Source organism: Schistocerca serialis, chromosome 8, assembly GCF_023864345.2.
Source record: "Schistocerca serialis cubense isolate TAMUIC-IGC-003099 chromosome 8, iqSchSeri2.2, whole genome shotgun sequence".
In the NCBI taxonomy this organism is placed as follows: Eukaryota; Metazoa; Arthropoda; class Insecta; order Orthoptera; family Acrididae; genus Schistocerca; species Schistocerca serialis.
This window is the reverse complement of record NC_064645.1, coordinates 208,227,513-208,255,176: the sequence shown is the minus strand read 5'-3', so window position 1 is coordinate 208,255,176 and position 27,664 is coordinate 208,227,513. Positions and strand designations below refer to the sequence as shown.

Here is a 27,664-nt window from a genome sequence, read left to right as displayed (position 1 = left end):
CAAATTCAAGTGACCCGCCAGATAAAATTAGTGCCAGCTGTTCTCATAGCGTAGAAGACAGCGCATGAGACTGCTCAGCCTTCGACTCGGGTTCGATCCTCACTGCAGCCCCATGTCCAATTTTTGTATGTCTCTTTTGTTCGGGTTTAGGAAACCAAACGAAAAACATATTTGTCGACACCGCTCTGGCAGGCGGTTTGAATTTGATGGCGGAATGGCCTTATTGGCTAACTTCAATGCTGATTAAGCTTTAATCTGAGGCAAAATGCCAAATTATGTGACATAAATGGCGGTATCTTTTGTTTCCTTCAACTTACAAGCTTAAATATTTTGCACCGCCAGGAGGGATAGACCTCAGTATGTGACAGAAATTTTAACGCGATACGTTTACCCCTTCCTGAGAAAAAGAAATCGTAACATGCTGAGAGACGGATAATAAAAAAAAAATATCTTTTTTCGAGTGGTATTATAACAAATTGACCATTTTCGGAACTTTTCCTTTACATGTACTGTGAACTCTTCCTTTCTGCCATATTTTATTAGTCTAGGTCGACAGCAAGTCCCCTAATGGTTTTGATGAGTTGGTGTTACTAGTATCAAAAAATAAAACGTGGCAGTATCTTTTGACTACATCAACTTACGAACTTAGATGTCTTATACCATCAAGGGACAATAGACGACATAAATACCAACTTGATACTTGTACCTGTTCCTGAGAAATAGCGTTCTTAACAGTCGGACAGACAGATAGACAGACAAAAAAATGATCCCAATAGGGTTACGTTCTTAGCGGGCTGAGATGTGGAAACCTAAAAACAACAAAAACTGAGCTAATGTCACTCAACTGTCCAGCAACTCAGTACGTCGGAAAGTTTGGCAAACTAAAATAATGGTTGTCGGCCACAGTAGAGAAACGGTGTACTTCTCCTTTGTTGTAGGAAACAAGCAATTAAGTAGTACTTATGACTAACTGCACCAACGCAGATTAAAAAGCAATATAACCGAGGGTCTCGTGATAATGGTTAAACTTAATTGCGATTAAGATGTCTCTGAGCTGCACCAACGTTAAGCGCCGATTTCCAAAACGCGGTTAGCTAATCGGGACTTTGGCCGCGGTTAACTCCACGTGTTTCAAAGGAAAGCGCCCAAATACATGCAAAGATAATAATATTCACTGTCTGCCTGTGGCAAGGGTGTTGTAACCGCCTTGGTCTGTGGTACTTACGCGTGCTTTTCATATAGTTGGCGTAACGTGAGCGTTGTTACTGCACTAGGAAAACAAGAAAAGGATGCCGAATTTTTCCAAATTCGAAGTCAACATACTTTGGGAGTTGGTTGCCTGCAAGTCAAATATATCAGAGTGTAAAAAAAAAACGGGAGGTTGCACAGTTAGGGAAAAACTGGATGCCTGGGAAAATATAGCAACACAATTTAATTCAACTCCAGGTAAGATTAAATTTTATTTGAATCAAAAATCAATAAATATCTGTTACTAATGTAAATTAAAACACTATTTTTTCTGGTACTTAGATTAATACTGAATAACAACCCAAGATACACCAACATAAATCGTATCAGCTACTACAAAATACAGTATATCCATTTCAGGTGTAACAAAAAGAAGGCCTGAAAGGCTTAAAACTTGTTACGAGAATTTGAAGAGGAGGTTGCGGAGAATTTGGCTGAAGAGAAGGTTCAAGTCTATAAATTAGGAAGAGGGAAGGCAGTACCAGTACCTAAAAAGAGTCCACACGAGACAAGACAACTGGAAATAGTTGGCTCGTCATTGAAGCCACGGGAAAATACCTCTGATTCGGATACAAAGTACAGTGTAATAATGGATCTAAATGTAGATGTAGTTGATGATGCAGCAGTTGGCGATGCCAGCAGTACCACAAACAGTATTTGCTGCTAAAGCTGGCGAAAGCCTGATTCCAGTGTCGGTTGTTATGGAGAATGTTCAACAAACCTTCTCCAAACCTTCAAGTGCAGGAACACAAGAAACATGTAATCGGAGAAGGATACCATTGAGACCTCCAGCAGCAGCAGGAAAAGATGAAGAGAGAACATACGAAAGAAATGAGAATAAAAAATCTCAAACTGTTGGCACTAAAAGAGTATTGTAAGCGGAAGAATACTACCGAATGTAATGTAAACGTTTAAAAAACATTTTTTTATCTGTGCACTATAACAATTTCAAATAAAAATAATTACATACACTACTGGCCATTAAAATTGCAACACCACGAAGATGACTAGCTACAGGCGCGAAATTTTACCGACAGGAAGAAGATGCTGTGGTATGCAAATGATTAGCTTTTTAGAGCATTCACACAAGGTTGGCGCCGGTGGCGACACCTACAATGTGCTGACATGAGCAAAGTTTTCAACTGATTTCTCATACACAAACAGCAGTGGACCGGCGTTGCCTGGTGAAACGTTGTTGTGGTGCCTTATGTAAGGAAGATAAATGCGTACAATCACGTTTCCGACTTTGATAAAGGTCGGATTGTAGCCTATCGCGATTGTGGTATATCGTATCGCAACACTGCTGCTCGCGTAGCTCGAAATCAAATGACTGTTAGCAGAATATGCAATCGGTGGGTTCAGGAGGATAATATGGAACGCTGTGCTGGATCCCAACGGCCTCGTATCACTAGCAGTCGAGATGACAGGCATCTTATCCGCATGGCTGTAACGGATCGTGCAGCCACATCTCGATCCCTGAGTCGACAGATGGGGACGTTTGCAAGACAACTACCATCGGCACGAACAGTTCGACGATGTTTGCAGCAGCATGAACTATCAACTCGGAGACCATGGCTGCGGTTACCCTTGACGCTCCATCACAGACAGGAGCGCTTGGGATAGTGCACTCGACGACGAACCTGGGTGCACGAACGGTAAAACGTCATATTTTCGGATGAATCCAGGTTCTGTTTACAGCATCATGATGGTCGCATCCGTGTTTGGCGACATCGCTGTGAACGCACATTGGAAGCGTATATTCGCCATCGCCATACTGGCTTATCACCCGGCGTGATGGTATGAGGTGCCATTGGTTACACGTCTCGATCACCTCTCGTTCGCATTGACGGCACATTGAACAGTGGACGTTACATTTCAGATGTGCTACGACCCGTGGCTCTTCCCTTCTTTCGATCCCTGCAAAACCCTACATTTGAGCAGGATAATGCACGACCGCATGTTGCAGCTCCTGTCGGGCCTTTCTGGATACAGAAAATGTTCCAGTGCTGCCCTGGCCAGCACATTCTCCAGATCTCTCGCCGATTGAAAACGTCTGGTCAATGGTGGCCGAGCAACTGGCTCGTCACAATACGCCAGTCACTACTCTTGATGAACTGTGACATCGTGTTGAAGCTGCATGGGCAGCTGTACGTGTGCACGCCGTCCAAGCTCTGTTTGGCTCAATGCCCAGGCGTATCAAGGCCGTTATTACGGCCAGAGGTGGTTGTTCTGGGTACTGATTTCTCAGGATCTATGCAGCCAAATTGCGTAAAAATGTAATCAAAAATGGTTCAAATGTCTCTGACCACTATGCGACTTAACTTCTGAGGTAATCAGTCGCCTAGAACTTAGAACTAATTAAACCTAACTAACCTAAGGACATCACACACATCCATGCCCGAGGCTGGATTCGAACCTGCGACCGTAGCGGTCGCTCGGTTCCAGACTGTAGCGCCTAGAACCACACGGCCACCCCGGCCGGCGAAAATGTAATCACATGTCAGTTCTAGTATAATATATTTGTCCAATGAATACCCGTTTATCATCTACATTTCTTCTTGGTGTAGCAATTTTAATGGCCAGTAGTGTATTTTACATGTACTAAGTAACAGTTTACCTCAGTGAAAATGTTCATCGAGTATAGTGCGACGAACTGCTCGTCCTGGTAATGCGTCATCACGATACATTTGTTGACCGGGAGGCATTGGCTCATTATCGTCGATATCGGGGCCCCTCTCGCTACTTAAGGGCCTCAGCAGCCGCAGAATTTCAGTATCCTCTGGTGGCTCTTCCTTGCTTGTTCTCCTTGTAATATTATGCAAGACAGCCGTACTCACAGTAATTGCCATTGTCGTTTGTGGATTACACCTCATTCTCATAGATAAAATGGGGAACCTCCTCTTCCACAAACCATATTGTCTCTCCACAGTGTTTCTTGTTGTGATGTGAGTCCTATTATATCGGTGCTCTGTCGCACTCTGTGGATTTGAAAGTGGTGTCAATAAGTAAGGTCTGCATGCATAGCCACTATCTCCTAGTAAGTGAGCGACTGGTATTTCACCATTTTCAAACTGTGTCCTTCGAGCACGATTACGAAATATTGTACTATCATGCACAGAGCCAGGCCACTGAGCCACAATGTCCCGTATTATTAAATTGTGGTCGCTGATTGTTTGACAATTAAATGAGAAATATGATTTCCTATTGCGGAAAAGTTCTGCATTCTGAATGCCTATGTGAGTGCAATCCACTGTACGAATGACTCCAGGACATCCAGCCACTGTGTTGTAACTATCCATCACAGAGCGTACTTCCGCTCGAAAAGGAAACTTTATGTATTGACGAGACATTGTTGCTATGATTCCTGACACTTCGCTTATAATTCTTTGTCCCGTTGTAGAATGTACATTAGCACTGTCACCAGTTACTAAATTAAATGCTCCAGTTGCGTATGCCCTTAATGTCATGAGAAGTTTGTCCATGAGCGAGTCGGATTATTTCGGTAAGTTGGAAATTCTAACTTATCGTGGATTTGATCCAGTAACCATCACACTGTTTCTTTTGAAAGACGAAACCTCTCTTCAAATTTCCGATCACCGTAATCTTCGAAAGGATTTCCCCTTTCCACAAGTACACCAACACTGTTGCGACGATTTATATGTTGAAGATATTGCATTTCTTCGTCTTCTGTGCCATCTAAAACGTCAAAACACGCTGCCATGTTAGGTGTTTACAATAAGTTAACCGCGATCAATTCAAGATAATCGACCCTTCGAGTTCGGTTAGCTTTAATCGCGATCAAATCCCTCGATTAACTCTGATCGAGGTTGGTGAAGCCAAATACCTAGTTAATCAGGGTTAAATGCTGACTTGGCCGCGGTTAACTTTTAATCGGCGTTGGTGCAGTCGGCCCTCATTCAAGTAATTAATCACTGACTCTTTGAAGACTGGTGTCCAGGAAACATCACCCGGCAGCTCGCCGTCTGTGAGGCTTGGGTCTGGCTGCTGACGGACGACGGCCCGCCTGTCTGTTTCAGCGCAACGTGAGCGACGAGAACCACCTGTGGCTGCGCGACATGCGGTTCGAGGCTTCGGGCCTGTACTCGTGCGAGGTGTCCACGCAGGCGCCCATCTACACCAAGCGCTCCGACGAGAGGGAGCTCGCCGTCATACGTGAGTACCCCCCACACTCCCTTGCCAAGGTCGCTGCCGCGAATCTGACGTGACTATAGACTCGGAAAGTAGCCTGTTCGTATCCTGGCGGTGGTAGAAATGTTAACCGTCACTATCGAGTCCAAAAGGGTAGGAGATCCAAAATACGCTAAAGCTAAAACACATTTCTGCTGCAAACGGAAGTGAGATATGAAGCACCTCACCTTGTGCATGAGCAAAGCCCTCTCCCCCCTCCTCTTCTCAGACAGTTAAATATTTGTGACAACAAAGTGGTCCCCTTGGGATTCTGCCTGACCACACCCACAGAAAGGAGCAGCCAAATATTTTTGACAAGCCACGAATTATAAATGTCATTGCTACTCGTTACAGTCACATTAATTTAAGCAATACTCCTGTCTAACCACGTCACACATTCGAAAATAAACAGCCTACTATTTATTTCTCTCTTCGTTTCCTAATCAGTTAGAGTTACAAATAACCACTAATATTACAGAATATACTTGTATTACAGCAGTAATAAAGTGTCACATTTTAAACAAACAAAGCGATTTAAAACATAAAAAGTATTTCGATAATTTTATTGAAATTATTGACCACGGATAATTTCATAAAACGACCACCAATATACAGCTGCAAAGATTTTACTATCACACAACTCCATAAATCTATAAAAACAAATCTGTAAGCATGTAACATCGCTGACATAACTCGAAGCTGTCAAAATTACAAAATGTTAACAAGATCTTAACGATACTGGCCAACAAAGAAAAACTCCACTGCTTAGACATTACTTAGCGAATAATTTATAATTTCGCCTGTGCTTTGCTTAAAAACGCACCAAGTAAGATATCTGACAGCAAGAGCGTTAACGACGTAATATGGAAGTAAGTCTTACGCCAAATGTAAGAAATAATTATTTATTACGTGAATTCTCAGATATATTATCTAAATACCGTAATATATGTTGCAGAGTGCTTGAAAATGGCCTTTGAGCCGAAACAGGCCTACAGCCAGTGAAAATAAAGTCACAGTAATATCAACTGTTACACAAAGCAGCGTGGCTGAATGTACACATAATGTCCTTACAAGGCATATATAACGCCGCAGGCCCGGAAGAATTTAAAATATTCAGACCAATCCCCCAAGTTTATCAATAATATGTCTTATTACAAAGATATTATCCTTACACGAACGTCCGTTTCTGAGGCCTGAGTGTGCTTCTGCGACAGATTGTGATATTCGATTAACATTTTTCCCATAAATTTTATCTTGCATTTAGTAACCTTATTTTTCTATATGTTTACGGGACGTTAATTCCAATGTTCCTTCCTTCCTTCCTTCCTTCCTTCCTTCCTTCCTCCCTCTATAATTTTCTCTTACTTTCTTATTGCCTTTCCTATTCGGTTTACTAGCGCATTTAGCAGTTACTGATTATGAGAAAGCCGTTGATAAGCTAAAAAGGTCTCTCTTATGGAAAATACAGGAAATATAAGGTTTTCCTAAACACCTTATTAATACCATAAAGATTCCTTTTCTAAATACAGAAATATTTGTAAGTGCAGGTTCGAAAATATCCCATGAAATTTTAGTGAATCAAGATGTTCGAAAAGAGTGCAGACTGTCACCCATTCTATTTAATTTACACATTGACGATGTAGTTATGAAGTGGAAAGATGAAATACATTTATCAATTAAAATAGGATCCAAGGTATCACTAAATACTCTTTTATATTCTGATGACTAAATAATTACGGAAGAAGAAGAAGGTGATTTACAAAGAGCATTGTGCCAAAACGCTATATATTACAACATAAGTATATCTTCAAATAAGACAAAGATAATGGCTTTCAAAGTAAAGAATCCAGTTAGATCGAAAATAATGACTAATGGGAAAATTTTAAAACAAGTGTCGCATTTCAATTAGCTAGGATGTGATATTAGTTTTAACTATGACGAAGAAATGAAGAAGGAGGTTGATAGATACCAAGCTATCTGTGGAACAACTGGAATAACTTAGGGGGAAAAAACAAGAAAATAAACGTAAAAGAGATTCTATTAATTATGGCTGAACCTACACTTCTGTATGGTTCTGAATCATGGACGGTACAAAACAAGGAAAGTAACGTGCACAGGCAGCAGAGATGAAATCACAGACATATAAGAGGCTGTAATAAAATGAGTAAGATAAGGAATGAAACAATAAGAAGAGACTTAAAAATCATTTCAGTTAATGAGAAGATAGAAGAGAATAGAACGAAATGGACCATGTTGACAGAAAACAGATTGCCAAAAAGGATAATGAACTATCGGCCCACTGGAAAGAGAGATACTAAGTAAACCTCATAAGAGATGGCCTGATGTCAGAGATCGGAACAGGTGGCTATACAACCTAATCCTTGAAAGAAGAAGATGATGATGATGATGACGACGATGAAAGTCGCCGAATGTGTTAACAGTGTTAAGATGAGACACAAAAATTATTTGGATACAGCGGGACGCGAACCAATGAACCTAATACATCCGCCATCACCACCTATGACGTTACTCATTACGACACACTGTAAGCCTGCGAATACTATCTTATGTCCTCGTATTTGAAAGCCTATGTTCGTGATGCATCATTAACTGTTATTTAATAACAACAGTGACTTGTTTGTGATAAACCTCTAGTGCACTATTACCTTTGAAACTGCCTACTGCAATTTATTGTACAAAACATCTAAATGTGTCAATATAAATAATGGCGTCTGCTGCATCAAGTATCGGATGGAGCAGATGCGTGTTGTAGATTTAACGCTGTCAAGGTGGTACTGTGTGATCACGACAGTTTATGCCTGTCCCTCAGATTCGAAACCTCACCCCCACACTCATGTAGTGAAAGCATGTCACACGGCTGATGCTGATTCCTTTGTCAGACAGTGGCGCTAAGTCGGGCAACCTCCTTGGTACTACTCGAGCAGCGTATGTGGTGTCACGTGAATTCATTCTCTCGCTTCTCTGTCATCATTCATCACAAGCATGATACTACATGACGTACATATACATTCAATGGTCAAAAGAATCTGGACACACTTATGAATTGCGGAACTGACCACTAGATGTCATGAGAGGTGTGAACCCTCCAGTACAATAGGAGGCAGACAGTGTTGTGTTGTCAGTAGAGAGGCAGGAACAAGGGAATGAGTCGGGTAGCAAAGCTCACTGACGTCGAACGAACGTAGTCTAGTCTTTGGATATCACCTGAGTAATGAATCCCTCCGGAAAATACGAACTGTTCTAAAATTGCCCAAATTGACTGTTGTGATGTTTGGTGTAGAAAACAGCCAAAGATGCAATATTCAGTTTGTTTTATTTAATTGATGACTTATTTCGGGGCTACCTGAAACTATTTTCCAAATCATCCAAACAGACAAACTGTCGTATTACGTAATAGAGTGCACACCGATTACGATTGTAGATACACGTATACGAAAGACAAGTTTTTCTATGAATACCAGACAGACTTCATGTAGTGCCGGACAGGGAAGATCGAGCAGTGTGGAGGGTAGTTGTAAGAAGTCGCACGAAATCAGTGGAAGGAAGCACTCGTAAGTTCCAAAGTCGTAACAGCAGTCCTGCTAGCACAATTACTGTGGGTAGGGAGCTAAAAGTTATGGCGTACTGTGGTCGAGCAGATCTTTATAACTCACACATATCTGTAGCCAATGCTAAGCGAAGCTTGAGGTGACGTAAACGACCACTGGACAGTGGAAGAAAGGAAACTAGTGCTTTGCGCAGATGAATCACATTCTACCCTGCGGCAATCCTATGGAAAGGTTTGGGTTGGTGAGTGCCTGGAGAATGTTACCCACCATCATTTGTAATTCCAACAGTGAAGAACAGAGTAGAGGATTTTACGGTAGTTAGTGTGTGGCTCTCCTTATTGCACTTAAGCAAACTCTAAAAGCGGAAGGATATGAGCATATTTTGCCACATGGTGTACCGCGAACACTAGAGGAACGTGTCGGAACGATGATCGTATCAGAATGGCCACGTATCCTGTGATAAATCTGGATCTGCGACTGAAAGGTTTATGGGCAGTAACACTCCTGAAATGGAGTGCTCTCCATAGAGTCTCAAACTGAACCGAGCAGCACTCTTTCAGAGTGTGTTACAAGGCCGAATTCGCTCCAGACCCATGGACATACACTACTGGCCATTAAAATTGCTGCACCACGAAGATGACGTGCTACAGACGCGACATTTAACCGATGGGAAGAAGATGCTGTAATATGCAAATGATTAGCTTTTCAGAGCATTCACACAAGGTTGGCACCGGTGGCGACACCCACAACCTGCAGACATGAGCCGGCCGGTGTGGCCGAGCGGTTCTGGGCGCTACAGTCTGGAACCGCGCGACCGCTGCTGTCGCAGGTTCGAATCCTGCCTCGGGCATGGACGTGTGTGATGTCCTTAGGTTAGTTAGGTTTGAGTAGTTCTGAGTTCTAGGGGACAGATGATCTCAGAAGATAAGTCCCATAGTGCTCAGAGCCATTTTGCTGACATGAGGAAAGTTTCCAACCGATTTCTCATAAACAAACAGCAGTTGACCGGCGTTGCCTGGTGAAACATTGTTGTGATGCCTCGAGTAAGGAGGAGAAATGCGTACCATCAGGTTTCCGACTTCGATAAAGGTCGAATTGTGGCCTATCGAAATTGCGGTTTATCGTATGGCGACATTGCTGCTCGCGTTGGTCGAGATCCAATGACTGTTAGCAGAATATGGAATCGGTGGGTTCAGGAGGGTAATACGGAACGCCGTGCTGGATCCCAACGGCCTCCTATCACTAGCAGTCGAGATGACAGGCATCTTATTCGCATGGCTGTAACGGATCGTGCAGCCACGTCTCGATCCCTGAGTCAACAGATGGGGACGTTTGCCAGACAACAACCATCTACACGAACATCCTGGCAGATTAAAACTGTGTGCCCGACCGAGACTCGAACTCGGGACGTTTACCTTTCGCGGGTAAGTGCTCTACCATCTGAGCTACCGAAGCACGACTCACGCTCGGTACTCACAGCTTTACTTCTGCCAGTATCTCGTCTCCTACCTTCCAAACTTTACAGAAGCTCTCCTGCGAACCTTGCAGACCTAGCACTCCTGAAAGAAAGGATACTGCGGAGACATGGCTTAGCCACAGCCTGGGGGATGTTTCCAGAATGAGATTTTCACTCTGCAGCGGAGTGTGCGCTGATATGAAACTTCCTGGCAGATTAAAACTGTGTGCCCGACCGAGACTCGTACTCGGGACCTTTGCCTTTCGCGGGCAAGTGCTCTACCATCTGAGCTACCGTAGCACGACTCACGCCCGGTAGAGCACTTGCCCGCGAAAGGCAAAGGTCCCGAGTACGAGTCTCGGTCGGGCACACAGTTTTAATCTGCCAGGAAGTTTCATATCAGCGTACACTCCACTGCAGAGTGAAAATCTCATTCTATCTACACGAACAGTACGACGACGTTTGCAGCAGCATGGACTATCAGCTCGAAGACTACGGCTGCGGTTACCCTTGACGCTCCATCACAGGCAGGAGCGCCTGCGATGGTGTACTCAACGACGAACCTGGGTGCACGAATGACAAAATATGATTTTTTCGGATGAATCCAGGTTCTGTTTACAGCATCATGATGGTCGCATCCGTGTTTGGCGACATCGCAGTGAACGCACATTGAAAGCGTGTATTCGTCATCGCCATACTGGCGTATCACCCGGTGTGATGGTATGGTGTGCGATTGGTTACACGTCTCGGACACCTCTTGTTCGCTTTGACGGCACTTTGAACAGTGGACGTTACATTTCAGATGTGTTACGACCCGTGGCTCTACCCTTCTTTCGATCCCTGCGAAACCCTACATTTCAGCAGGATAATGCACGATCGCATGGTACAGGTCCTGTACGGGTTTTTCTGCGTTCAGAAAATGTTCGATTGCAGCCCTGGCCAGCACGTTCTCCAGATCTCTCACCAATTGAAAACGTCTGGTCAATGGTAGCCGAGCAACTGGCTCGTCACAATACGCCAGTCACTACACTTGATGAACTGAGGTATTATGTTGAAGCTACATGGGCAGGTGTACCTGTACACGCCATCCAAGCTCTGTTTGACTCAATGCCCAGGCATATGAAGGCCGTTATTACGGCCAGAGGTGGTTGTTCTGCGTACTGATTTCTTAGGATCTATGCACCTAAACTGCGTGAAAATGCAAACACATTTCAGTTCTAGTATAATATATTTGTCCAATGAATACCCCTTTATTATCTGCATTTCTTCTTGGTGTGGCAATTTTACTGGCCAGTAGTGTAATTGGAGCCCTATCTGAATAGTTCAAAACACCTAAAATAAACCGAGACCCCTGAAGCAGGACATATCTAAAACACAATAAAGTCTACTTCCAGTAACCAAGTTTCAAGCATGATATGAACACGGGAGGACTAAATATTCTGTAAGGGGAATGGCAATATAATTAGCAATAGTGCATATTGGTTATTGAAACACAGGACAACTTCATTATAAACCCAGTGAGCAGGAAACAGGAGTATCAAAGGCAAAATTATCACGTCATGCACCGCACCCACATGGCTGGACTGCCAAGAGGAAACCGCACCGCCGAAGTACCGTCCAAGGGGCGGTCCCAGCGCTCGTCCAACTCCAAACATTTTTACCTCAGCGCGAACATAGGTAAATGGTAGCGGTGTGCCCCTAGTACTGACTGTTAAAGCAACCCGTAAATAAATTACGACAATATTTTGAACTCTGCCAATAAACTGGTAAAGCCATAATTAATAATAATTACTAAGATGGCTAATATCGCTTAGAAAATTAAGTTCAAGTTCAATAGAATAAGAATGAAATAAGATAGGATCAGGATGCAGATCACCTAATATTGTAATCGCTACTTACTTGTTGTCACATGCAGCTAGATTGCCATATCAAGGTGATGTGTACCCTACCGATTACACAGGCCCACAATAACCCACATACCGGGTGATCAAAAATTCAGTATAAATTAAAAACCTGAATAAATCACGGAATAATGTAGATAGAGAGGTACAAATTGACACACATGCTTGGAATGACATGGGGTTTCATTAGAACCTAAAAAAAATACAAACGTTCAAAAAATGTCCGACAGATGGTGCTTCATCTGATCAGAATAGCAATAATTATCATAACAAAGTAAGACAAGGCAAAGATGATGTTCCTTACAGGAAATGCTCAGTATGTCCACCATCATTCCTCACCAATAGCTGTAGTCGAGGATTAATTTTGTGAACAGCCCTGTAAAGCAAGTCCGGAGTTATGGTGAGGCATTGGCGTCGGATGTTGTCTTTCAGCATCCCTAGAGATGCCGGTCGATCACGATACACTTCCGACTTCAGGTAACCCCAAAGCCAATAATCGCACGGACTGAGGTCTGGGGACTTGGGAGGCCAAGCATGGCGAAAGTGGCGGCTGAGCACACGATCGTCACCAAACGACGCGCGCAAGAGATCTTTCACGCGCCTAGCAATACTTTGTTTTCGTTTTTTTTTTTTGTTCTAATAAAACCTCATGTCATTCCAAGCATGTGTGTCAATTTTTACCTCACTATCTAAATTATTCCGTGGTTTATTAAGTTTTCAAATTTATACTGACTTTTTGATCACCCGTTACATGGTCACAGTAGTCTTTCATGGGGGCCAAGGCTTGACAATAACTTAAACAGTTTAAAACAAAATTCAGGGCTGCTTAACATTAAACAGAATGTTTAAAATCTCATTTACCAATCCAAATTTTTAAATGTCTTGCTCACATTAGCGTGAACACACGACATAGTAACTCAAACGTCAGTTCTGTTATTTCTTATGTCTACAGACAATTCATTGCAACAGATGCCACACTGTCATGGCCATTAAAAGTTACAAAACGAAAACTGCCCCTTTAAGCCTCATCCGTACTGCAAAAGCAGCAAGAGGATAAACAGCCCGCCATCAGAGACGCGTCACACCACTTGTTCTTCACTTCAGCCACGTTCCAGGGAGACAACAAAAAGCACCAATCACTTGCCGAGCAACGCCACACACCACATAAGAGTTCGCCATCAACGCTACTCTGTACAGACCACAGTACGACTCCCTCGCTGCAGGCGCCACTTCCCTACGGGTCGCAGAAAATTGGTAGAGATTTACTTTCTACGATCGAACATGGACCGGATCCAGCCGCCACTGTTTAATCTCCCCCACCAAACGTGCAATTCAACACCCCGCTGTGCTGGTAACCAAGGAATGAAGGAGCAAGAACATGATTATTTCTCCCTTATTTGGGTAACATGCACTTACAATACCTTACCGAAACCCAGTTTGGGGACTTGGAGATTAACTGGGCTTAAGACATTCAGCACCTCACTTTGACTCAAAAAACATGAACCCAGTCTGTGGGAACCCGTAGCATTCCTTCTCTCAGCAATATTTCCTACCTTGACTATTATCTCAAATTCAAATGGCTCTGAGCACTATGGGATTTAACATCTGAGGTCATCAGTCCCCTAGAACTTAGAACTACTTAAACCTAACTAACCTAAGGACACCACACACATCCATGCCCGAGGCAGGATTCGAAACTGCGTCCGTAGCGGTCGCGTGGTTCCAGACTGACGCGCCTAGAACCTCTCGGCCACACCGGCCGGCGACCATTATCTCGCCTCTCCGCTGAGTATAACGGCCGATAGTGCACCACTTCTGTGTTATATCTGGTCCTCCTCCAATTATGCTGATTCATCCCGGAGTAATTTTATCAGCGAGCCAAAGGATAGTTGATGGAATACGGGAACATTAAGGTAGTGGGATTGCATTAATAGCTTCATGCTACGTTGAATACAACGCGAAATTTAGCCAAGGTAAAGATACGGTCCATTTATTCTGAGGGTGGGCATGAAAAATGATGAGGACGGACTTAACGTTTCGATTTACTCTCTCACCAAAGAAGGCTGAGGGTAATAACTGGTAGTTGTGACGTGCCTAATGGTATCCTCGAAGCAAAATTTACTAGGTTGCCTTTACATGAAGGCTAGGGCGTTATCACTCATCAAGGATTTTGGTGGGCCCAAATAAAAAAAATATATTCAACAAATGGTAAATGGACAATATTTGTGTCACTACTCGACTTCGTGTCAACCATGTGAAACTGGAGAAAGCGTTGATGTGACTATAATATTACGAACCCCTGTTCAAGTACGAGGAAGAGGACCCACATAATCAATAAAAAGTTTTACTCACACTCCCCAATACGCGACGAACATCCCTTTGCAGTGAAGGCCATATTACATGTTGCTGAATCTTTGCAAGAGTTTTATGGACATCTGAGTGCCCATCTAACAGTGAAAATGAAATAATGAGTAGCGGTGGTGGACGCACCACTTCCTTTGGTAAACAAATATAATTTTGTCTGCCTTCCTTTGGTAACAATGCCCTCCTTTAAAGTGTGCTCTGGCACCTGTTCCCTTTGGGGTAAATTACCGTTTAACCAATAAAATCAAGAGGTCATGCTCTTGTATATTCCTAAGATCCCCAAAGAGTTCTGTAACCTCAGTTAACATCCTCCCCCCCTCACTCACACATACAGACAAAACAAGTAACATATGCTACTACGATCCTTCCTCCTCAAACAATGCGTTAAAGCATCTGCAGTTCGGTTAGCCGGCCCTCTGATGTGCTTGACCTTAAACTGCAATGAGTAAATGCAGACCACCCAACGTGCTATCCGCCAGTTATTCTAGGGCGCGCCAGAACCTAGTTTAAAGGCTGGTTATCAGTTTCCATAACGAACTCGCTGTGCTCGAGGTAAAACCTAAAATTTTCTAAAGCAAATAGCAGAGCTATGGCCTCCCATTCACCGAGCAAATACTTCAGTTCAGCTGGTGGTAACCTCCTTCAGGCATAAGTTACTGTATGCTGCTCCCCAAGTTGTTCTTGAAGAAGAAGGGCTACTACCCCCGTATCAGATGCAGAAGTCTGAACAATAAATGGGAGCTCAAAATCAGGAATAGCCAGCACTGGAGGATTACGCAAAACCATCTTAATGGCTGCAAAGGAGGTTTGATGGCTTTCTCCCCTATTAAATACGTCGCCCTTTCTCCGCAGGCTGTTAAACAGAGCCGTTAACTGAGAGAACTGGCTGTGCCAATAAACCTGGCCACCCTTTTCTCGTTTCTAGGGGGGAGTGGCGGGTGGCAACCTTCGTTAATCGTGAGTCCTCTCTTGGTCAATTCTAGCCCCATTCGCTGAGACTACACGGCCCATGAAGGAAATCTGTCCATGAGCCAATGTGATCTTAGAGGGTTTGACGGTGAGTCCGGTTCCCATAGGCGTGATAGAACCTCTTGGACGTGTTTCAAATTTTCGGTAAAAGTGGCGCTATAAACCACCACGGTATCTGCGTAATGGTAAAGCGGTTTAAACTTAAAATTACCGGAAACGTCATTTAAGAGGCGAGACAAAACGTCAGCCCCAGTAGAAAGTCTAAAAAGTACTCTGTTAAACTCCTACAGATTCCCGTCCGTACAGAATGTGTAACATTGCTACAGTCCTCAGTCAATGTAATCTGATAACTGATAACTCAAAAAGACTTGATTCAAATGGAACACAGTAAAGAAACGCGTACGGGGAAACTAGATAAAAAATTATAAAGATCGGGCAGTGGCACTCATTCAGGAATGACCTTTTGATTCCATATCCTATAGCCCAGCACTGGGCGGCAATCTTTGCCTTGCCCTTTAGGCTCAAGAAATGCGGGAAAGTTACATGGGGATGCCGAGATTGTAATTACCCCATCTCTCAGCATATAATTTGCCTTCTGACGTAAGATACTCATTTTTGGAGGGTCAACCTATATGGAACTTGGCACACCGGAACATCATCCATTAGTCGGATTTTATACTGAATCTTATTAGTCACCCACAGCTTGTTGGTGAAGACATAAAGGAAACTATCCAAAACTTCTAGAAATTGCGCAGCCTCCCCGGATCCCAAGTGGCTAACATGAAATCTCGATCACTGAGCCTGCAAAATGTTGACCACTCTGGAATTCCGACATGAACACAATGCTATCCCTTCACAAGGGCGAAATAGAAAGAATAAGCTATCGATGAAACACGTCGTTGTGCGTCCTGGGGTGCAAGCTGCTGTACGATATGGATCTTGTACGGATACCATTTGAGAGTGGTTCGAAGTGGACTAAGAGATGCTAAATGTAGTGAAACAGCACGCACACTGCCTGACGATCGGGAATTGCGCGCAACGTTGTCTGCCATAGCAACAGCGATTTCATCAACCAACTGCCTTGCAATCGGTCGTCGGCCTCTTCCCGGAGCGACTCTCAGTTCTCCAGTTGATTTGAACTTCATCATGATCGCACAGCAGGTGGAGAAAGAGGACCCTTCCGTAATCCTTTCAGCTGACAATAGTTTCAAAGTGCAGCTGCAGCATTACTGTTATTTTGCTAATAGAGCTTCACCAGTAATTCCCTGCTCCTTTTGTCCAAGCTCATGTTGACACATCAACAAGTGCACTGCGACTGGTCAGGTTGTGAGACTATGAATCACGATGACTGATCATGACACCTGGTGGCCATAGTTGGTATTGGACGGTGGCGCTGTGATGCATGGAAATCATACACCCCATGCTCTGGACGTCAATGCTACCAAGTTTGGTACTCGTACGGTAATTAGCTTCCGTGTTGCAACATGTTAAATAGGGAAAGTTTAATTATAACCACCCGGTATATTTACAAAACGTTTTGCTAGCCGAATCCAGTTTACCCACTGGGTATACCTAGTAACATAGATGATGATGATGAAGATGTTTGGTTTGAGGGGCGCTCAACGATGCGGTTATTAGCACCCGTAAAATTCCCAATATTTTTACAATCCAGTCTCGCCATCTTCCCGAATCATGATGAAATGAGGAGAACAACACAAACACCGAGTCCCCGGACGGAGAAAATCTCCGACCCCGTAAAATTCCCAATATTTTTACAATCCAGTCTCGCCATCTTCCCGAATCATGATGAAATGAGGAGAACAACACAAACACTGAGTTCCCGGACGGAGAAAATCTCCGACCCGGCTGGGAATCAAACCAGGGACCCCGTGATTCAGAGGCAGAAACGCTAGCCAGTAGACCACGAGCAGTGACCAGTGACGTAGATACTAATGTCTTCGTCAATGCTGTTGAGCGCAGATTGTAGTTTCAGTTTGTAGTGTGTATCAGATGAATCGCTGTATCTCTATTAAAGAAGACGAGTATATTATCGAAGACGCTAGTGGTGATGATGGAAATATTTCTTTTGATGGTGCTCCTGTGAATCCCTTATGAAGTACCTACGGTTCAAGAGGAGTCGAAATTATCAAAGCGGGTAATGTTGTTGTACTTCCATAAATGAAATCAAAGAAAGATGAAGAACCGGTGGCACAGACAGAAGCAGATATTCAACAAGACATTAGTGAAATTTTAGATCACGAATGGATTTAATACATTCACTTACTTTTGTAGACAAGTCAGATGCAAGAAAAGACGTCTCAAAAAAACATTTTACATGTTTAGAATTACGATCTTTTCGCTCTTGTTGTATCATTCTCCAAAAATACAAAGAACAAATTATTCCTACCATCCTAACATTATTCTGTGGAAGACACAGTAGATCCCTTTTGACATGTAAAGAACAGTACCTGCTCGAATGGAATTGAAAATGGACACACAGCGTTATGCTCAATGAACCCAATTTACCAAAAAACGCGTGGCGACCATCCTCACAACATCGTAACATATTCGAAGGTTTATTGAGTCCAATTTACTTCTCAACATTAAGAACACTTTCTGTCAGGTACAAAAGACCAATAAGAACTTTTTCCAGTACATTCAAGGGAAAATTAAGTCGCTGATGGAAGAGTTGGTTTTTTGGGGGATATTTCATTTATACTTTCTCAATAAAGCTCAGAAATACGAACCGAAACTTTTAATATGTTCTTGTGGAGTACCCGTCAGTGAAGAGCCCGATAAGTATTTGAGCCCATCCTATACCTGCACATGAACTCCTGCTTAGCCACGGGGCTATAATGTGGAATGAGAAAACGACAACGAGGTCGTCAAAACATTTTGTCACAAGTAACTGCACTGATGGAACAGGTGGTAATGATATCCAAGATCTGTACGACTGAGGAAGGATCGTTTTCCGTCCGATCAGCCTAGCGGGTCTGAAGCGGACCACCACGACCCGTTTCCTGTAACAATGCCATCATCTCAGACCAGCGCGTACAGATGATGCCCTCGATAACTTGTTGGATACATTTCACTCTTGGCTGTCTCTACTGTTCTTGCCATCTTCTGCTCCCTGTACTACTAAGAAAGCTTGCCTTAACACCTCACCTATGACGTTGTTCCGTCCACAATGATACATAAATCTAAGCGCAAAGTACCTTCTCCGCATATCCGTATTCCATGCTTTTATAATGAGGAAGGCAGCCACAACCCCCCAAGCAATAATATCTTTAGTCCGAGAAGAAGTAATAGCCTACATGCTTGCTTTACCAAGCACTACATCCAAATGCGAAAACATACAGTCTGTGGTTGATGCGCGTTGTCTATCATTCTGACTGGTGTCGAACTATCTATTCCCGATAGTTATTATTCCAACGTGGAGGGGCTTCGTCTTGTTGGAAAATAAACATGAGTATGTTCTCCTCCATCATGAATTGTGACAGTAACCAAAGTTTCTATACGTGGTAATTCATGTGAAGAAAGATGGGCTGTGAACACGTCGTATAGAAACAATAAAAACACGTTTATTTTTCGTTTCCATACCCTGCTAAAAAAGGTAGCAGATTACTAACCCAATACTTGGCCTATAAAGATTTCCAGAGAACTAAATCTCACATAATAATAGTAGGTTAACAGTGGACATGTTGGACATAATGATCATTGCTGGTAAGATCAGGTGGCAGGTCACATTTTTTTGACAAACATTCAAGGCCATCCCCACCATCCCATTGCCCCGGGAACCACTGGGAACTCAACCAACTTTGATTCCATCAGAAACCGTTATTATCAGCGACGGTAGACTATAGGGACGGAGAGGCACACAGCAGGCTGTCGGAATCCCATCAGCTTTTATTATTCTTGTAAATCTAGATTTGGGCTATAAATAGACATCTTCAGTGCTAAAATACAAGGAAAAATTTCACAATTAAAATTAATTTACTTGACATAGAACGATAAGTAAACACCATGTTATCCAATAGCAGCAATCCAGTGTGGTCAACAAACGACTTTCGTTATATTTCAACAGATTCGCGAGTCTGTTCAAGGTCATCCAGGGGCGCGCCATGCACACTTTGGACAACTGAGTGAGTTGTATTCAGTACGTTCTAAATTCTAAGAAAAATAGGGATAAGCTGTAGGAAAAGACGGGTAATATACAATATGTACAAGAGCCAACAAGGAACAATAAGAGTGGAAGACCGAAACGAAATGCTTAGACTAAAAACTGTGTAAGACAGGGATGTAGTCTTTCCCTGTACTGTTCAACATACACATCGAAGAAGCAATGACGAAAAAAAAAGAAAAGCGCAACAGTGGAATTAAAATCCAAGGTAAAGGAGTATCAAAGATAAGATTCGCTGGTGACATTGCTATCCTCAGTGAAAGTGAAGAAGACTAGCAGCATCTGCTGCATGCAGTGAACAGTCTAATGAGTGTAGAATACGAATTGAGAATAAATCGAAGAAAGACGAAAGTAATGAAGTAGCAGAAATGAGAACAGTGAGAAACTTAACATTGGGGTTGATGATCACGAAGTAGATGAAATTAAGGAATTCTGCTACCTAGGCAGAAAGATAATCAGTGACGGATAGAATAAGGACATAAATGGCATTCCTGGCCGAGAGAAGTCTACTAGCATCAAACTTAGGTCTTAATCTGAGGAAGAAGCTACTGAGAATGTACGTTTAGAGTACAACATTGTATTGTAGTGAAACATGAACTGTAAGAAAACGTGAAAAGAAGAGAATCGAAGCATTTGAGATGGCGTGCTACAGAATAATGTTAAGAATTAGGTGGACTGATATAGAAAGAGATTCTCCGAAAAATCGGCGAGGAAAGGAATATATGGAAAACACTGACAAGAAGAAGTGACAAGATGGTAGGACATCTGTTAAGACATCATGGAATAACTTCTTTGATACTAGAGGGAGCTCTAGAGAGTAAAACTTGTACAGGAAGACAAAGATTCGAACACATCCTTAAAATAATTGAAGACATAGAATGCAAGTGTTTCTTTGTAATGAAAAGGCTGGCGCAGGAGAGGAATTCGTAGTGGGCCATATCAAACCATGAAACCAGTCAGAAGATAGATGACTCAAATAAGAAGTCGCTGATGGGAATTCCAAACCACTCTCTCTATCCCTTCTTCCGCATACCACCCCCACACCTTTCCCCTAGAACAATGAAACTGAAACATCCCATCCCCATCTGCATCTTTTATTATATAGGATTCGCTCTGTACCCGGGCAGCACAGAAAGCTGATCACGCTATGTCTGCTTGTTAACAACAACTTACGTTAAGCCATGTCACTCGAGGTCTGTTCAATAATAATAGTTTAATCTTATGTGATTTTTGCGATTCCAGACATCAGCAGAACCACATGTGACAGATATGAAGCACTCTCATTGTTGCATATTTTCCACAGTTTTACTTATGTTTCACCCGGTTTTTTAGTATTTTTCCATATTTTCCAACATATTCCACAATTTTACATAATTTTCCACATTTTTCATCTTTTTATAAAGCTTTACGTATTTAATCATCCCGTCGACGTCATGATGCTCTCAGCTAGTCAGAGTGCAGCATGTGCCCCCACCACTTCATTATTAATATGAGGGTGTGTGTGTGGGTGGGTGGGGGGTTGGGGGGGGGGGAGTTGTTTGTGTGTGAGAACATAGTGTAAGTGTCAGAAACGAACAAGTCTGTAGAAGCAATATCCCGACACACTAATGTCGTCATAGGTAATTCCGACCAAAGATAATATATGTATAACAAATATCACCCTGCAATAGATATTAACTTGCTAAGGTATTAGAGTGTGTGGCTTCATAGCTTTAGTGTTGAAATGATTGCGTTGTTGGAAATAATGGCGTTGTAAAAAAATTCTGATGCTTTCAACCAAAGATACTGTGGCTATAAGAATTAGCACAGTGTTAAAAAATAAGCACCTACAGAGCATGACGTATGTTGTAAATTTGGTTCTTGTGAGTTATTAAATGTTCTACATCTCCATATACATGGATACTCTGTAAATCACATTCAAGTGCCTGGCAGAGGGTTCATCGAACCACCTTCACGATTCTCTGTGATTTGCACCTCGTATAGCGTGCGGAAAGAATGAGCACATATATCTTTCCGTACGAGCTCTGATTTCCCTTATTTTATCATGGTGATCGTTCCACCCTATGTAGGTCGGTGTCAACAAAATATTTTCGCATTCAGAGAAAAAATTTTGTGATTGGAATTTCGTGAGAAGATTCCGTCGGAACGAGAAACGCCTTTCTTTTAATGATTTCCAGCCCAAATCCTGTATCATTTCTGTGACACTCTCTCCCATATTTCGCGATAATACAAAACGTGCTGCCTTTCTTTGAACTTTTTCGATGTACTCCGTCAGTCCTATCTGCTAAGGATCCCACACCGTGCAGCAGTATTCTAAAAGAGGACGGTCAAGCGTAGTGTAGGCAGTCTCCTTAGTAGACCTGTTACATTTTCTAAGTGTCCTGCCAATAAATCGCAGTCTTTGGCTAGCCTTCATCACAACATCTTCTATGTGTTCCTTCCAATTTAAGTTGTTCGTAATTGTAATACCTGGGTATTTATTTGAAATAGTGGCTCTTAGATTAGACTGATTTATCGTGTAATCGAAGTTTAACGAGTTCCTTTTAGCACTCATGTAGATAACCTCACATTTTTAGGTATTTAGGGTCAACTGCCACTTTTCGCACCATTCGGATATCTTTTCTAAATCGTTTTTCAGTTTGTTTTGATCTTCTGATGACTTTATTAGTCGATAAACGACAGCGTCATATGCAAACAACCGAAGACAGCTGCTCAGATTGTCTCCAAAATCGTTTATATAGATGTTGTGAAAAGTGTTAGTTTATCGACACATCAAAGTGAATTGTGCGCATCTATCACCTCGATGAGGTTACCCTGGTGAGGATACTTATTAGAAATACCGCAGTTCGATACGTAAGTAACGAGGGAGTGACATAATGTTGAGGAAAAGGGAGTAGTATCTGCAACCCGCCTATTCCCCTAGAAAAAAGTATGTAGCCTACAGCGAAGTATGCCTTATAACGTAGACCATTGATTTGGAGTACAGCTACGACCGCAAACCACAATGCTTGGTATATGGTCGTCAACACATTGCCGTGAAATCCAGCAATGACTGAGGAATTTGCACAATGTATGAGCAGTCGTCTCCGACCAGAATGCTGGAGGAAAAATATTATTGTTTCTAAATGCAACTCCACTATAAGAAACCTATTAACATAATTTCGTCTCATCCACAAAAATCCAAAGAGACATGCTGGCCAGTTAGCAATACAGCTGTATTTTAAAAAGAGGCTATTGGTATGAAAAACTCATATATGCATTGATAATGATGGACATTGCTACCGTACGTAACAGTGGTAGTCCCAGGCATTTTTACTAACCTGCTACAATACCATATTTATACAAATAAATCCTGCAATATTATTAGTTTCTAGTAATGCTATAAGATTTATAAATATAATGCCGCAAACACAATGGTGGTGGGTGCTATATTCCAGTGCTTCCAGGAGGAACAAAAAGACACGTAACTCTCGCAATGGGAATGTGCGGTGTCGCAATAATACACGTTCCCGCCACACACAAACGAGTCTGAGCAGCGGCTACATTGCACCAAAAATAAACTATTTCTATGTATGAAGTCATCGACTCACTTCTCCCGCTGTACTATAAAATGCAGCCTCAGAGAGAGTTTCAGAGTACGTGTGCAATAAACCGACTGTCCAGACATGAACCATCAGCGGGATTCATCTCGTAAACAACACACAGTCACTGCAGAAAAAAAATCGGCCTGTACATATCTGATAGCAAAGAGTTATGATTAACCCATGTACTCCGTAGCCACACTTTCTGACAGAGAAACATTTCTGCTTACGTTAGTACTGTAACACACAAATTACAAGTAGAAGACTTCTCAAATGTCTAATAACGTAATGCTTGACTTTTTACATGCAGGTTCAGTCAGCATGCTAGCATTACGTGAAAACAAACTGTACAATGAACAATAATGAGCCTAACATTATCATCACCTACTTAATAGCTTGTTTATCCGTCTTTGGAACGAAATACATCACTGATTCTGCATACCACAGTAGATTGTTTCCGTAGGTTCTGGCTCATTCTCATTTTCTATCTCACTCATTTCAGTCATTCATTCACTAGAAAATGAAAACTTACCCACAACCCACGGAAACAATCTACTACTTTCCATTTTTCAGATGTAACTCAGTTCATTTCATTTAAATTACTTTGAAAAATTAATAGAAACGAATATTTTTGTATCACATTCACCAATTTTCAAATATTTTTTTCATACAGAAGGTGAATGTAAGAAAATAATTTTTTTTTATAAAAGGTGAACTTAAGAAACTGAGTAAAATGCATGACAATGAATTTAAAAAGTAACTCTTATTTTTCCAGGCTTTTGCTACAAGAGCCCTGGAATAATAAATTCACTGTAAACAGTTCAAAATTTTCATATCATGAATTCAATATCATGAAATGCATTATTTCTGATTTTAAGTTTCTTCAATCCTCTACATTTCATTTTCATCGGTTCATTTTCAGTTAACTGACAATCCCAATCAGCAATTAATATAGAATTCTATCTAGTAAAATAATCTTAAATTGATTTTTAAGCTTAGTATCAATATTTTCTCCATATCTACAAAGAATATAAATATTCACATCCAGTAAAATTATGTAACATATTGACCTCCAACTCACTTAATTTTTAATCCCTATTGAGGCACTTGTATTGTTGAGCTTCTTGATTAGTCACCATTTATACAGAAAAAATTTTAATAGATTTCCATTAGTTTGTAATGACTGTATATTTATGTATCTATTTTATTTTCCAAAACATATCTTTTGTCATCATGAGGACTCAACACTTCCGTTTTTATTTCAACTGTATATATTTCGTGTTTTTCATTTCAAATCATATTAAACCTTCTGTACTGCTGTCTATTGATAAACAAACAATCTCTGTAATTTTCTAAGCTTGTTCTATTTTTAACAATACATTCCTTAACTCCTTTAGATTTTTTCTCTGTTTTACCACCAACTTGAAAGGCATAAATTTATACTCTCAAACCACAAATTCTTCCATTATTTTTCCATTGCATTCATCTTTCATTTTTCCTACAATATTCTAGTTAACTTGTGGAATATGATAAATATTATTTTTAGGATGAACAGTAGTATCAAATACATCTCGATAAAAATCTTCAGTTTGTATATTATAGATTTAACTGCCTGTATCTTGATGACACAGTTCAATATTTCCTGCATATTTTGGTTTCATTATTCGATGGTGATATTTTACATCAGCTCTTGAGATAAATGCAATATACTCATACCAACATAGATGGGTTAACTAAATGTTATTTTTCTTCTATTCATATGAATAGTGCCAAGAATTTCATTAAATATAGCCCTTGCCTTTAAGGTTCTGCTTTGCTTTTTTATCCACTCTATTTCTAATATTTGTCATTGTCCTGCCAAAGATGGAATTATTAATCAAATTGTAGAAATCTCTTAGAAAATAATTTTTAGTTTTCATTTCTGTATTTTAATCTGTATCCTTCTTCGATCAATCCCATTGCTAAAAATTAGAAATTATATGTATATTTGTTAATTGAATTCCAAATGATAAATACTGCTTAAGATATCTGTAATGAACTACATATTTATTTTTATCGTTCAGAGTAGTTCACAATTTGCTTTCTTTAGTTTCAGTGACAGCTGAAGCAATCTTACAACTGCATCCTGGTACCCAATTTTACTTTCAGGACTGAACAGTAAATCTATATGTAGATCATGTAATTCCTTTGGATACTCTAAATCTAATCAAAAAATACATTCAATTTTATCATTATCTGAAATTTCAATGATTTCAATACTATCAAAAGAATCTGGACTATCACACTCAAATTTACCATATGGTTAATATTGACCCATGGCTACTCCATATAAATTATTTTCATCTAAATCTGTAAGATAATTTGATACTTTTCAATATCAAAATCCTTCTTATGTTTACTGTTTACCTTAACATATCTTATACAATACTGTGATATTCCCCCTCTTGTTCCCTTTTCAACCATTAAAATCATATCATCATTATATAATAAATCGAGTGTTTGCTTAGTCATTTTCAACATTGCATCCCAAGATAATCCTGGTGCAGTAAAATACCAAGATGGATCTAAATTGTATTCTTTTATGCATGTTTTTCTAAATTTGTCAAATACATCATACAATACATTAGTTTTTAAGATATACATCAGATATTCACCTAGGTTTTAAATATTAAATTTTCCCAAACTGTTTTTGTATGTTTATAAACTTCATCACTCATTTCACAGTCATTTAGTTTATTATAGTATTCCTCTTTTACTGCTAATTGTCTCTTCAATTATATATATTACATATGGATATAAACTGTTTTTGCATGTTTATAATCTTCATCACTCATTCCACAGTCATTCAGTTTATTATAGAATTCCTCTTTTACTGCTAATTGTCTCTTCAATTATATATATTGTATATGGATATAAATCTTTTGTGATCACTGAATTCAATAACTCTTCAGGGTAAAATTTCCTAATGTTTTTCATTTAATCTCTTTTCAAATTTGATGAAAGTTTGTCAAGTAAGGAAGCCATAAATTGAGAAGCGTCAATAAATCACATTTTTAAACTTTCTGTTTTCTTATCAAAACTACTATATCTATCTTTGTTGTTTGGTATTAAATCTATTTCTTTCCTACGATAACCAAGTTCTTTCACAAAGAGATGCAAATGATGTCCCGATAAATTATGTAGATAAATTGGTACAAAACTGAGATGTTTTAACTGAAAATTACATTACTGGAATGAAATTTTCACTCTACAGCGGAGTGTGCGCTGATACGAAACTTCCTGGCAGATTAAAACTGTGTGCTGGACCGAGACTCGAACTCGGGACCTTTGCCTTTCACAGGCAAGTCCTCTATCAACTTAGCTACCCAAGCACGACTCACGCCCCGTCCTCACGGCTTTACTTCTGCCAGCACCTCGTCTCCTACCTTCCAAACTTTACAGAAGCTTTCCTGCAAACCTTGCAGAACTAGCACTCCTGAAAGAAAGGAGAGCACTTGCCCACAAAAGGCAAAGGTCCCGAATTCGAGTCTCGGTCTGGCACACAGTTTTAATCTGCCAGGAAGTTTCATATCAGCGCACACTCCGCTGTAGAGTGAAAATTTCATTCTAGAAATATCCCCCAGGCTGTGGCTAAGCCATGTCTCCGCAATATACTTTCTTTCAGGAGTGCTAGTTCTGCAAGGTTCGCAGGAGAGCTTCTGTAAAGTTTGGAAGGTAGGAGACGAGGTACTGGCAGAAGTAAAGCTGTGAGAACGGGGCGTGAGTCGTGCTTCGGTAGCTCAGTTGGTAGAGCACTTGCCCGCGAAAGGCAAAGGTCCCAAGTTCGAGTCTCAGTCCTGCACACAGTTTTAATTTGCCAGGAAGTTTCGAAAATTACATTTATTACGTAATGAATTTATATGTTTTCCAGTCAAAAGACCAAGATGATGAACATTTCTATTTTTCTGTGAATAATAACAGTTAAATACATACATTTTTAGGTAGTGCATATCTTGATTGTTCTTCAGGAGTTAATGATTTCATTTCTTTAACTTCAGAATAAATTCTTCCGATTTCTTCAGTTTCCTTTTTTTAACATTCAATAAATTTTAATGACAACTTGGTCCTCTGTAAAAAATAGGAACTATATATTGTCCATTTCCATATTTCATATTAATAATCCACTTTATTCATATAGGTAAAAAGTCAGTTTTGACAACTATTTATCG

The 27,664-nt window shown here is 41.0% G+C and overlaps 1 protein-coding gene across 1 annotated transcript in view; it reads left to right on the top strand.

Annotated features, from left to right (window-relative positions):
* The window catches only part of LOC126416924 (uncharacterized), a 703,183-nt gene that overhangs the window by 548,008 nt on the left and 127,511 nt on the right, over positions 1-27,664 (top strand). The window contains exon 3 of the mRNA XM_050084807.1: positions 5,286-5,421. Within this exon, the coding sequence (XP_049940764.1) occupies positions 5,286-5,421 (136 nt within the window). The remainder of the gene's footprint in view (positions 1-5,285; positions 5,422-27,664) is intronic.